Below are 12151 nucleotides of genomic sequence, written 5' to 3'. Positions count from 1 at the left end.
AGTCAGTAAGGAGCATGTGCCTAGAGTCTGGCTGTTTAAAGCAGCAATTCATAGGACTCCCAGAAGTAGCACTTTTAAAATGAAAATTCCTCTTGGAAAATGCTCTTTTTTAATCACAGGCACTTGAAATATCCACCTGCCAGGGACTGAATTATCCAGAAATTGTCACCAAAAGCCATGAAATCATTACTGGCCATGAAAACTGATTTGTATTTCCTAAACATTTGAAGGATTTTCTCCTTGAATAACTTTCTAGTCTGCACTTCAGTTTTATTTGTTCTGAGAGAAGAGAATATTAGGTGTACAGTGCAGCAGCAGGAGTGGGGGGAAATACATTTACACCTACCTGAAAGGCATCCTTACATTCATTTGTTCTGCATATCTTCCAAGAACTTCCCATGGGGCATGCAACTTCACAAAGATAATGTCACTATTTATTAGAGAGGACTGAAATAGAAAAAAGAATCTAAATTGAAACGCATATCCAAATCTCCCACAGTTTAAATTGAGTCAGAACTCAGAACACATGAACTTGAATGGAGTTTATGATTTGGGGCATTCTTCAGCTTTGAGTTAGCCCCTTAAATGTGCATACATTCATTCAACAAATATCCCACTGTGTCAGGTACTGGAGGCCCAGCTGTGAACAAGAGAGACAGACAGAAGGCATTTATATTCTACAAAAAGTATTAGAAAAGACGATGGGAAAAGTCAAGTTTAAAAGAAAAATTCAGATAAAGATGGGGGTTCTGAAGATAAAGGACAGGGAGGAAGAGTTATAGGGAGGAGAGCACTTTGGACAAGGGGTCAAGGAAAGGCCTCTCTGTGGAGGTGACCTGTGAGCTGAGACCTAAAGGAATGTGGGACACACGTTCTGGGTGCTGAGGGAGTGAGCCGGGGAATTGCTCAGAGTGTCCAAGGGGCAGAAAAGAAAGAAGAATGGCTGCGGTGCACGAGGTAGGTAGAGAAGGGGCTGGAAGAGTGAGCAGAAACAGAGCAGGCAGCACTTCTTAGGCCACTGGGCTTTATTTTCAGAACTCAGGGAGTTTCTAAAGTGTTCAAAGATCACTGGGGCTTCTTTATGGAGAATAACTTATAAGGGGGAGTTGTACAGAAAACAAGAGGAGAAAAACTCTCAATCATCCAAGTGAAAGTCAAGTTAGTGGAGGTGGAGATGGAGGGACCAGTGAGACGTGTGATTTCAATCTGGGTTGGAGCTGGATTAGGCAAAGCTTTTGCAAGGGACTGTGCTCTTTTGCCCAAAGCGTTTGCCTCCTTTGGGGCTTTTTTTCAACACAGAATTTGGAAAGGGAAGTAAACTAGGACTTTATACCCTGATAACCACCCAAGAGGTTTTGGTCTCTGCCCCTAGCAGGAGGGACATGAAAAACCAATTAGGAAATTTCTTTTTCGGTGCCACCAACCAGGGGAAGAAGTGGATTGTGCAAGGAGAAGGAGGCAACAGTGAGCCAAACCAGTTTAGATTACTAAAATGGCTGCATATTTCTCCAGATCTTTCCCATATAGACCACAGGTCACTTAAATTTTTATAATTTAGGACTGTCATTTTTTTTTTCTTTTTGCACAGGTGACAAAAATAGGTGTTCAACTTTGTGGTCTCACTGAGGCAAATCTGCATTCCAAGGATTTTTTTTTAAATTGCAGATGATATGCAATTGTAATTCATGTCTAATACTTTAATTCATCTTCTTCTTGCTGGGTTTATAAGTGCAGTACTTAATTTATACAAGCTAATCAAGATATTATGCAAATCAAACTGGTATCAACTACAGTGTTAGAGACTCTGGTGTGATGCCGAAATTCCGACGGGTAGAAAAGCCACTGCCCATGTCCATAGTAGTAGTGGGCACCCTCTGATATTGGCCTAAAATCTTTCTGGCTTCAAGCTGAAATGAGGTTTTTACTTTTTAGTAGTGTACTGAGTACGTCCCTTTTGAGGACAAGAAATGGTCTGTAATTCCAATCCTAGCACAGTGCCTAATACAGAAGAAACATATACCAATATTTGTATGTAATCCATGAATGTGGTTAGCAAGATGTGAACAGTTAGACCTGGCCCAGGTGAATGCTGTTGAGTCCTGTGAAACAGAAGTGACTGTCACTGAAGCCAACATAGCAGGTTATGATGAATGAGGCATCTGCTCAAAAAATGGACAAGCCAGCAACAACTGAACCGAGTACTTTGTCTCTATAAAACTGACTTTTTGTTCATTAAATTACTACATTCAATTCTCCTTACATAGGTGTTTCAAGTTAAGTGGTCAAGGGGGCACCAATAAGCTCATAGGCTTCAGTGCCCATAAAGAACATATAAATACACACACACACATACACACACACACACACACACACCCCACCACTGATGCCTTGGTGATCTCCAATGATCGCCTAGCTTAACAGAAGCATTTTGGCTTTGGAAAATACCTAATACACAATTTTCAAAGTTATAAGGCAAAAGGAAGAATAAATAGAAATATATTTCCCCCCAATTTTTTACATTAAATAACAAAAAGAGTTGGTTTTGTGGCTTATTCAATTGGAAATTTTAATCAAGGTGGTGGAATTCTTTAAATTCACCTAGGTCTAGAATTTGGATCTGGAATGGTCCTTAGAAGCTCATGTGTTGAAGTTTTTGTCCCTAACATTTGACAAAGTTGGGAGGCGATGGAACCCTTAAGGCATGTGGCCTATTGGGATAAAGTTAGGTCATTGTGTTCTTGAAGGGATCTCTGAGATGCTGGCCCCTTCCTATCTCTCTTTTGCTTTCTGGCTGTCATGGAGCAGCTTTGCCCTACCACTTGCTTCCCCTCATGATGTGCTGCCTCATCATAAGCTCAAAAGCAATGGAATCAACCTACCATGGGCTGAAACCATGCACCAAAATAAACCCTTCCTCCTTTAAAGCTGATTATCTCAGATATTTTGTCATAGCCACATAAAGCTGACTAACACACTAGGTTTCCTTTAAGTTTTTTTTCATCTTGCTTTGAAAGAATAAAATTGTGTAACAAAAGAAGACAAAACATAGGAATGTGATTGACTGAAAATCTGATTGAAAAAAAATACAACAAACCTGGATATACAGCAGAATATATTTCTTAGAGTATAATCTCTCCATGGATTTACTGTGACTGCTAGTTCTACAGAAAATAAACATTGTAGTGGAAAAAAATTATCATTTTGGACATTCTCCAAGAATGTATGAAAACATTAAAGAGAATACATTAAAATATTCCACTTAAGGGACATTTTAAATGTCACATTTCTATGTATGGAAAAGCCAAGTTCATTATCTTGAACACATACTGTGTCAACTAAAATTCTAACGTGGGATCCCCTATTTTCTGCATAAAAGCACACTTTATTTTTATTTATTCAGCCTCACATAAAGAACTTCATTTGCCTTATTCAATAATAATGACAAAAATTATGCCATCATTTTACTTATTTATAGTGCTTTGTAATTGTCAAAGCACTTTCACATGTTGCCTTGCTTTATTCCCAAAGTTGTGAGGAAGGCTTTCCTTCGATGTCTTAGAGGAGGAGAGAGAGACAGGATAAATGACTTGCTCGTGGCCACTCTGAATGTTTGTCCCAGACAGAGATGATTCCACACCCACATGCATTAGTCAGCTTTTCGCAACGGTGACAAATACCTGAGAAAAGCAATTCAGAGGGGGGAAGAGAGATATTTTTGGCTCACAAGTTTCAGTGCATAGTCACCCGGCTTCACAGCAGAAACACCATGGCAGAAGGGTTTGGTGGAGCAAAGCTTCTCACCTCATGACAGCTGGAATGCAGAGGGAGAAGAGGCTGCAGACAAGATCTTTCCTTCCAGAGCACACCCCTAGTGACCTCCTTCCTCCAATGAGGTCCCACCTACTGGGAAGTTTTACTACCTCCCAATAATGCCATCAATCTATTAATCCACCAATGGATGAGTTTACCACGAGGTCAGAGCCCAATCACTTCCAATCACTTCCCAAAAGGTCCACCTCTGAACACTGTCGCACTGGGGACCAAGCTTTCAAAACACATGACTTTGAGGGACATTATATCCAAACCATAACATCACATCTTTTGATGGATTTGTGAGTTTTATCTAATAACTTCTGAGGTAAGTCTATAAACATGCATTTTAAATGCTTAAATTCTCTGAATTGTTCCATTACCAGATTATATAAACTAATCTTAAGAGAATTTCATATTTTAGAAAACAAAGCAACAAAAACAGGGCACTCTTGCAGTGCAAAGCAAATTTAAGCTACTCACAAACTGGGATTAGATTGGGGGCTAGTAATTCATTTTTATAATCTTGAGAAAAAAAGGTTAAATGAATTCCTTTGAATGATATGATTCATGAGGTGTGTGTTTGTGTGTGTGTGTGCAGGTGCATGTGTGTGCATGTGCACATGGATGCATGCTCATACATGTGTGGGTGTCCTTTTTACATGTGTGTGGGAAAAATTTAAGGTGTGGAGCTTATTATTCATATTAAAAATTTCAAGGAGGAACTGAGAAGGTATGGCCTATTGCTTGTTACTGCACACTGTCTGAACTTCAGCCCTGAAAAATAAATGTGAAACAGATGATTACTAATTACATGGCCCATGTATCATTTTTTTCTTTACTGCTAAATGATTACACTGCTGTTTCTAAATAGGTCTTTTCTTGCTGTTAAGAAACCCTTTCCACATAAATCCAAGTGTGCAAGTGCCAAAGTGAAGAGAAATAAAAATCACTTTTATGAAACACAGAGCTATTTCATTAACATACTGCAATAAAAGTCCTTTAGGTTAGAACCCTTGGAAAAGAAAAATGACAATTTAGTGAAGTTTGGAAAAAATATGCATAGACTAATGAGTAGAGAAATTTACAAATAGCTTGGAAACTATCTGAAACAGAAAATATTGCCTCTTTCTTTAATTCAACAAGAATATATTGACACCTTCTATGTGCTAGATGCTAGAAATACAAAGTTATATAAATCACAGTCCTCACCTTGATATGTAACAATTTCATAAAGAACAGTTAGATAAGACAATAATTTGAAAAGAGAGAAAAAAATGGCACACAATAAGCAAATCCAACCAATTAATATATATATAGTATGTGTGTGTGTGTGTGTGTGTGTAACCATACATTGAGAACAGGAAATTGAGGGAGACTGAGTTTGGGAATGGAGGTAAGGAGGCCGATCATGAACCCAGTTTTGAAAATGTTAAAAATGTCAATGAGAAGATATCATGCAGTAGTTTAATAAATGAGTCTGCAGCAGTCTGGGGCAGAGATACAAAGTAAGTGTGGCTGGAATACAAGTGGTATTTAAAGGGCTGGTTGGGATTATGTGGAAGAAAGTATTGGTACAGAGCCAGCTGGGAAGCTGTAGTACGGGCGCCATTTAAGATGCCAATTCTGAGGTTTGAAAGCACATATACAAGTTCATATTCTTGTTAACCTCTGTGATCTTCATAAGCCATTTGACCCCTCTATGCCTCAGTGTATTCAATTGTAAAATGAGAAATGATAGCAACACCTATTTGGCTGAATGGTATTAAATGGCACAACATAGGTAAGGTAGAACATCTAAAAATATGTTTGTTCTCATTATCTCCAAGTGAGACCACACCATGCATATGTGATGGGAAGAGCACAACATTCTTACTCATCCAACTTACAACCTGGGAAGGTGGAAAATAGGGAACCAATATCGGAATGGTTTACTAGTCTTCAGCAACAAGCCTCAACTAGAAGAAACCCTGAGAGTAAATCCCCAATTCCTTACACTAGTCCCTTCAGGATTCTCAGGGTTTCCTAACAGGTTCTTGTATGACAGTTTCCTGTATCCATTCAATAGCACTCAAAACATTCATTAGCTTACTACAATGCATCGGGGATTCTGTTAGGTACTGAATATACCACGGTAAACAGAATTTACAATCTAGAGAGCAAGAGATAAACATTAAGCGACACATGAATGTATGGCTTAAAATTACATTTGAGAGCCCTTGCTTCAGACTGGCTGTTGCTCTCTAAAGACAAAGATTCAAGATGGTATTAGCCATGGGAGGAGCCAAGTGAAAAGCATTCCAAACAGAAGGGACAGCAAAGACAAAGGCTCAGAGACTGTACCAGGACCTAAAAGGCCAAGGAGTCAGGACATTGTATAGTGAGAGCTACCTGAGAGGTGGCTAGAGAGGAGGGTTGGGAACAGACCTTGCCAGTCCAGGAATCATGAGGCAGAGAATATTTTATTTTCTAAGTCTCACAGAAAATCATGAATGGAAGGGATCATTTGTTTTTGAAGTGTATGCTGACTATTTTGTGGAGAATGATTCAGAGGGAATACAGGAGTGAAAATATGAATAAGAAAGTTATCTCAGTAGGTCAGGTGAGACAAGATGGTGACAGGAAACAGTGGATGCAGAAAGAAGAGGAGAAATGAATAAATTTGAGGTTTATTGGAGGTAGATTTTGAAGGAACTTGGGATTGACCAAGTGAGAAAGATGAGAAAAAAAATCCAGTGTTTAGAATGATGTACAGGTTGTTTTCCCTGGAAACTGGATGGTTTCCCTGGAAATTAGGTGGCAGGTGGAGGGGCTGAAACCATTCAGCCTGTACCAAGCTTATGCAGGTGGCAAAACAACTGGAAATCACAGTGGTCTTCGCAGATGACCATGTGTCCTGTCATACAAGTTGTAAGGTAGCATTCACTCATTTGTCCATTCATCAATCCCACAAACCTTAGTGAGAGCCTACAATGTGCCAGGGGCTGTTCTGGGTGCTGGGAATCCAGCTTTGAACAAAGCAGACCAAACCCCTGCTGTCACAGAACTCAAGCTCTGTTGGGGTGACAGGCTGTCAACAGACATAAAATATTTCTGATGGTGTGCTTTGAAGAACAGAGAGGGTAAGGAAATAGTACTAGTGGGGAGGAGATGGCACTGCAGATAGAGTGGTGTGGATAGGCCTTTTGATAAGGTGATATTTGAACAGAAATTAGAAGAAGGCTGTCTCATCACATAGGGAGAGAACATTCTAGGATAAGAGAAAAGTAAAGGCAAAGGCCCCGAGGCATAAATATGCTTGGTGTTTTAATTCATTGAGCATAAAGGGAAAAATACAGGTAGGCACTTGCATCTCTGGTCTGTATCCCCTAAGATAACCACCTGGATATCACTTTCTCACAACTCTGCTATTATAAGAACAAAGCAAAACCTTCAAAATCTGGGGTGAAGAGGAGATATTAACTTCCAACTGGGAACTCAAACAAGCCTCTTGGATGACAAAAATCACAGTGAAATGAGCAAAGAGAAGTGGTAAAAGCAGGAGAAGCCACGCGGTGCTACTGTGCATTAGTGCTTTAGAGCTTTTACATATATTAAATCATTTCATCTTCACACTACCTATGAGGCAGGCACTATTCTTATCCTAAGCTATCACAGATGAGGAACTAATGCACACAGAAGTGTGGTGCTTTGGCTGAGGTCACAAAGTGAATAAGGAATGGAGTCCAGATTCTTATCAATGCACTTGGCTTCAAAGTTGGTCCTCCACAAGAGGAAAGCTGAGGCTCACCTGAATTTTGCATTTTCACATTTTGCTCAACTACTTGATTCCATTGGCATTTTATTCTTTGGAGAAATGTTTGGTGACATATTGAAATTCAAAGCAGAGCATATACAGTCCCCTCTAAACATCCTATAAGAAATTTAAGGCCAGTGGTAAATGCAATCTTCAAGTCTGGTCCTCCCACTCACTACCAGGTATTTCTGGGTACACTGCAATTCCTGAGGCTCAGTTTCTACATGTGTTAAGTGGGGGGAAATACCTACCTTGCCAGGTTGTTCTGAAGCTGGTACAGTAGTATGGTAATAAGTCTAATAAGTGAGACTGTGCCCTTCTCCCCCCAGTTACAGAATGCTTGTTGGACATTCTGGTAACCATAGGTGATGCTATGATTTACTGATGTATATGGAATCTAGTCTGTAAAACTTGGAGAAATGTACTTTCCTGGAGGATTGAAGATCTGGAAGAAATCACTAAGCAATTTCCACTCCTCTCAGGGTGCTACTATCTTACCAGCTGTGTGTCACTGGGCAAATGACTTGCACTTTTCTGAGCTTCAGTTTTCTCTGAAAAATGAAGACAAATGTTTCCCAAAAGGCTTTATTTTTCCCTTTCCTTTTCTTTTCTGTTATTCTTGATTCTCTTGGAGATACATCAGAGTTTGTTACAAAAAAAAAAAAAACCCAAAAAACAAACTCTGTAGCTGATTCCAAGCAATCTTCCAATTTTCTCTCTGTAGCACTCCCTCCCCCGTCTCCCCCCATCTCTCTCTCTCTCTCTCTCTCTCTCTCTCTCTCTCTCTCTCTCACTCACTCACACACACACACACACACACACACACACCTCTAATGTGTTGTGGTGAGAAGCCTCTGAAGTATTGTACTGTCCTAAATGGTCATAATATTTATTCCTTTAAGATGATATTAGCATCAGTCACTGGAAATAGATCTATGAAATGGCCGCCCCAAGGACCCCATCCAGGCTCTAATATAATTTTACCTGTTCTCCCTAGAAGATCTCATCCCTTCCCAAAGATTTGAGACGTCACCTATAATAATCCGATGTCTCCCAAAATTCTTATCTTTGTCTTAGACTGCTCTTCCAAGTTCCAGGTTGTCATAGCCTACCTAAGTCCTTGGTTGTTTCACTGGTACAGACTGAATATGTCCCAAATGGATCCACTTCTTGGCAAAGCTGCTCCTTCCAATGGCTCCTCTCAAAGGCTCCTCTCAAATTCAGGAAATGGTAGAATCTTCCACCCAAAGGCTCAGGGGCCAAAGTCATACTTGACTTGTTTTTTCCTTACGCTACATCAAATTAATCACCAAGCCTTATTTATCCTACTTTTTACATTTATTTTGACTCTGCCTACTTCTCTATCTGCTGCCACCATCCTCCAAGTCCCCATCAGCTGTCTCCTTGAATATTGTAACATAATCATAGCTGGGCTCTCTCTTTTCATCCTTGCCTATGTATTCTCATTGATGTCAGAGATATCTTTAAAAATGCATTGTGAGCTGGTTCCCAGTGGCTCTCTGGAAAACTAGTAACATAGCCAGTGCATTCTCTGGCAACTCCCTTATCTCATGCCATTTTCCCTATCTCTCTGGGCCCCAGACACACTGGTTTCTTTCTTCTTCTTTCCAAATTTCCAAGCCCCGAATTGTCTCAGAGTCTTCTTACATGCTGGTTCTCTTCCAGATAAATTCACACTCCTTTAAGTCTCAGGTTGTGAGGCATGGACTTCTAAGAGAACCCCCACACATAGAAATACTGAATAAGCCCCTGGGTGCTGGAGTGTGGGTGGAATCTATGAATATGAAGGTTATCACTACTGTAATTAGGATACTACTCAGTTGACTGAATTCATCAAAACCGATTATCCTGGATTGCCTTGAACTGATCAGATGAGTCCTTAAAAGAGAGCCCAGAGATCAGAGGGATTCTCCGACTGGTTTGAAAGCAAGAAGCTGTCATATTATAAGAGGCCCTGTGAGGACAGGGAGTTTTGAGCAGCAGCTAGAAGACAAGAAGAATCTCCCGCTGAGAGCCAAGAAAGTGGGGCCTCCACTCCTACAACCACAGGAACTACATAACTGTGGGAGAGGACCTTAAGCTCTGGAAAGGAGAACAAACTGGCTGACTCCTGGAGGGCAGCCTCAGAAGAATCAAGCTGAGCTGTACCCAGATTTCTGACCCCCAGAAACTAGGGGAGCACAAATATGCTGATGATTCTAAGTTTGAGGTGATCTCTTCTGCAGTGATATAAAACTAATACATGTCACGTACTAATTATTTAATGCTGTAATTATATAGTCCACTGTTATCTGTGAGACTTTACAACTTCCCCCACAGCTCTATTCCCAACACCCTGGATGTTACTACGCATACGTGTATCGAGATTGACTGTTTTCCAAATTAAACATCTTGGGATCTAGACTTTGTGTAGCTTTCTCACATTACTGACTACCTTGCTAAAACGGAAAGATGTTCATCTTCTTGACACTGCAGAGGTCAATGTGGTTAAATTTATGAGAAACTCAAGTGAACTCTCTCCTAAGCTTCAATCAGGAGATGTCCAGTGCTGAGGAACTAAGCACAATCTTCACTTTCAACACAGGTTCTCGGTATTGCCATTAAGTGAATACAATGTAGCACACTCTTGGTTACACTTCATCACCCCTGGTGATCCCCACATCAAGCCTAAGGTTATACTTCATCACCCCAAGTGACCCCCACATCAAGCCTAAAGAACCCTGCATCCAAGGTATCTGAGGAAAATCAATTTTTGGTGTAATAGGTTGGAATTTGTTATGCTGCAGGAATAAATAATCATCAAACATCAGTGACTTAAAATGATATCTTAACTCTCTATAAGATAGCCACTAGCCCCATATGGCTATTGAGCACTTGAAATACAGCTAATTCACACTGAAATGTGTTCTCTGTGTAAAATATATGCCAGATTTTGAAACTTAGTACACACACATACACAAAGAATATAAAATATCTCAATCATTTCTACACTGATTGCATGTTTAAATAATAGTACTTTAGATCTTTTGGATTAAATTAATTTTGTCAGTTTCTTTTTAATTTTTATATTTGACTACTAGAAAAATTTAATTACATTATTTATATTGATTGGTGTTATGAAAAAGGTTTATTTCTTGATTTCCTATTCATGCTACTTATCCATTATAGGTCAGCTCACTTTAGTGACTCAGTGGTTCATTCTTATAGGGCACTCTGACAGAGGGAAGGCAGAGCTCAGAGGTCCTTATAATAAGGCATACAATTTTGTGTCTAGTTAATCAGATAGTAGTCAAATGGTCACATCTGTCCTCAAGGTCACCAGAGAGGAGGAATTCTATCTGATGCACAGTACCAATTAATACACACTGGCATAGAATAGCCTCTATGTCATAGATCACTTGCTTAGGGAAATAGTAGACTGATCTATTATACAAAGCAAATATTTTCTCTATATCACCTCATAGCCATTCATAAAGTCACTCAACAAAAATGTAAAGATAATCTTAACTTCTATGGACTACATTGCCTAGTTTATAGGTTCTATGTTGGAGCCTAGAGATATAAAGAAGGTGAAGATCCAGAGATCTCAGAGAACTCTCAATTCAGCAGAGCAACTATCACATTAGTAATAATGTGAAGAATATGAACAGAAGTTAGTCCAATATCCACTGGGAGAGGAAAGTCTGCCTTTGTGGATACTCCTCCCATGCAGCTCCAAATGTCCTCTCATAAGCAAGCAATGTCAGTTCTGATCCATTAATCTCCCCAAATCCTTTCACTTGTTACAGACTATCACAACGTTTTCCCTATTTCATCAAGATGGTATATGAGATTAATTTGAACTTGGGGACAACTAGATCATCATAGCTATGCTTTTCATTATCACACATGATCAATCTGCTGATGGCTATTCACAGCTATGATCCATAACCTGTGTGTCTTTATGCCCTTAGAAAGCTGCTGCAATTAACAGCCATGAAATAAGCATGACCCAGAAAGGACAGAAACTTTGGTGTCTGCTGCTAGTGAAGAAGCAATTTAACTTTGGAAACACTTTCTAATGCACTTGGAAAATGCTACAAAATCTCTCCTAGGCTTTTTATATTGATCTCTTGGTAGAATACTGACCAATATTAGAAGATGCTACAGTGCACATAGTGGTATAGTTTACCTAGTGTTTTAAATGAAAGGTTATGAAAAAAAAAAAACGTTGAGAAACATGGCTCATATGATTTTTATAACAGAGAAATTATACCACAATTCACATCAATTCCTCATTGGCATAATGTGTGTGTGTGTGTGTGTGTGTGTGTGTGTATGTATAAATAATTTAAGCCATACTGTAGTGATGTTTATATGTATGTGTGTGTGTGTGTATGGTAATGCACACACACACATATTCATCATACATTCAGTTCATCCCATCCGACATATTTAAACCATGCTGTGGTGACCACTGGTATGCTCCTGGCACCTGGTATTCTCCCCTGGGACACATGGAAGTCTGAGCTTCCTGGCCCACAA

At 39.6% G+C, this 12151-nt stretch overlaps 1 protein-coding gene across 5 annotated transcripts in view; it reads right to left on the bottom strand.

Moving 5' to 3' along the window:
* Ano4 (anoctamin 4) overlaps positions 1 to 12151 on the bottom strand; it is a 191340-nt gene that overhangs the window by 129893 nt on the left and 49296 nt on the right. For all 5 annotated transcript variants that reach the window (XM_058574231.1, XM_058574230.1, XM_046429758.2 and 2 more), the window contains one exon: positions 347 to 447. In XM_058574231.1, coding sequence (XP_058430214.1) covers positions 347 to 447 — 101 coding nt within the window. Of the gene's footprint in view, positions 1 to 346; positions 448 to 12151 lie in introns of those variants that run through there.

This window comes from Marmota monax, unplaced genomic scaffold, assembly GCF_021218885.2.
Source record: "Marmota monax isolate L192 unplaced genomic scaffold, Marmota_monax_Labrador192_F-V1.1 WCK01_AAM20220418_F8-fsc00051, whole genome shotgun sequence".
Classification (NCBI taxonomy): Eukaryota; Metazoa; Chordata; class Mammalia; order Rodentia; family Sciuridae; genus Marmota; species Marmota monax.
Note: the sequence above shows the minus strand (reverse complement) of the source record. Positions and strands in the feature narration are given on the sequence as shown.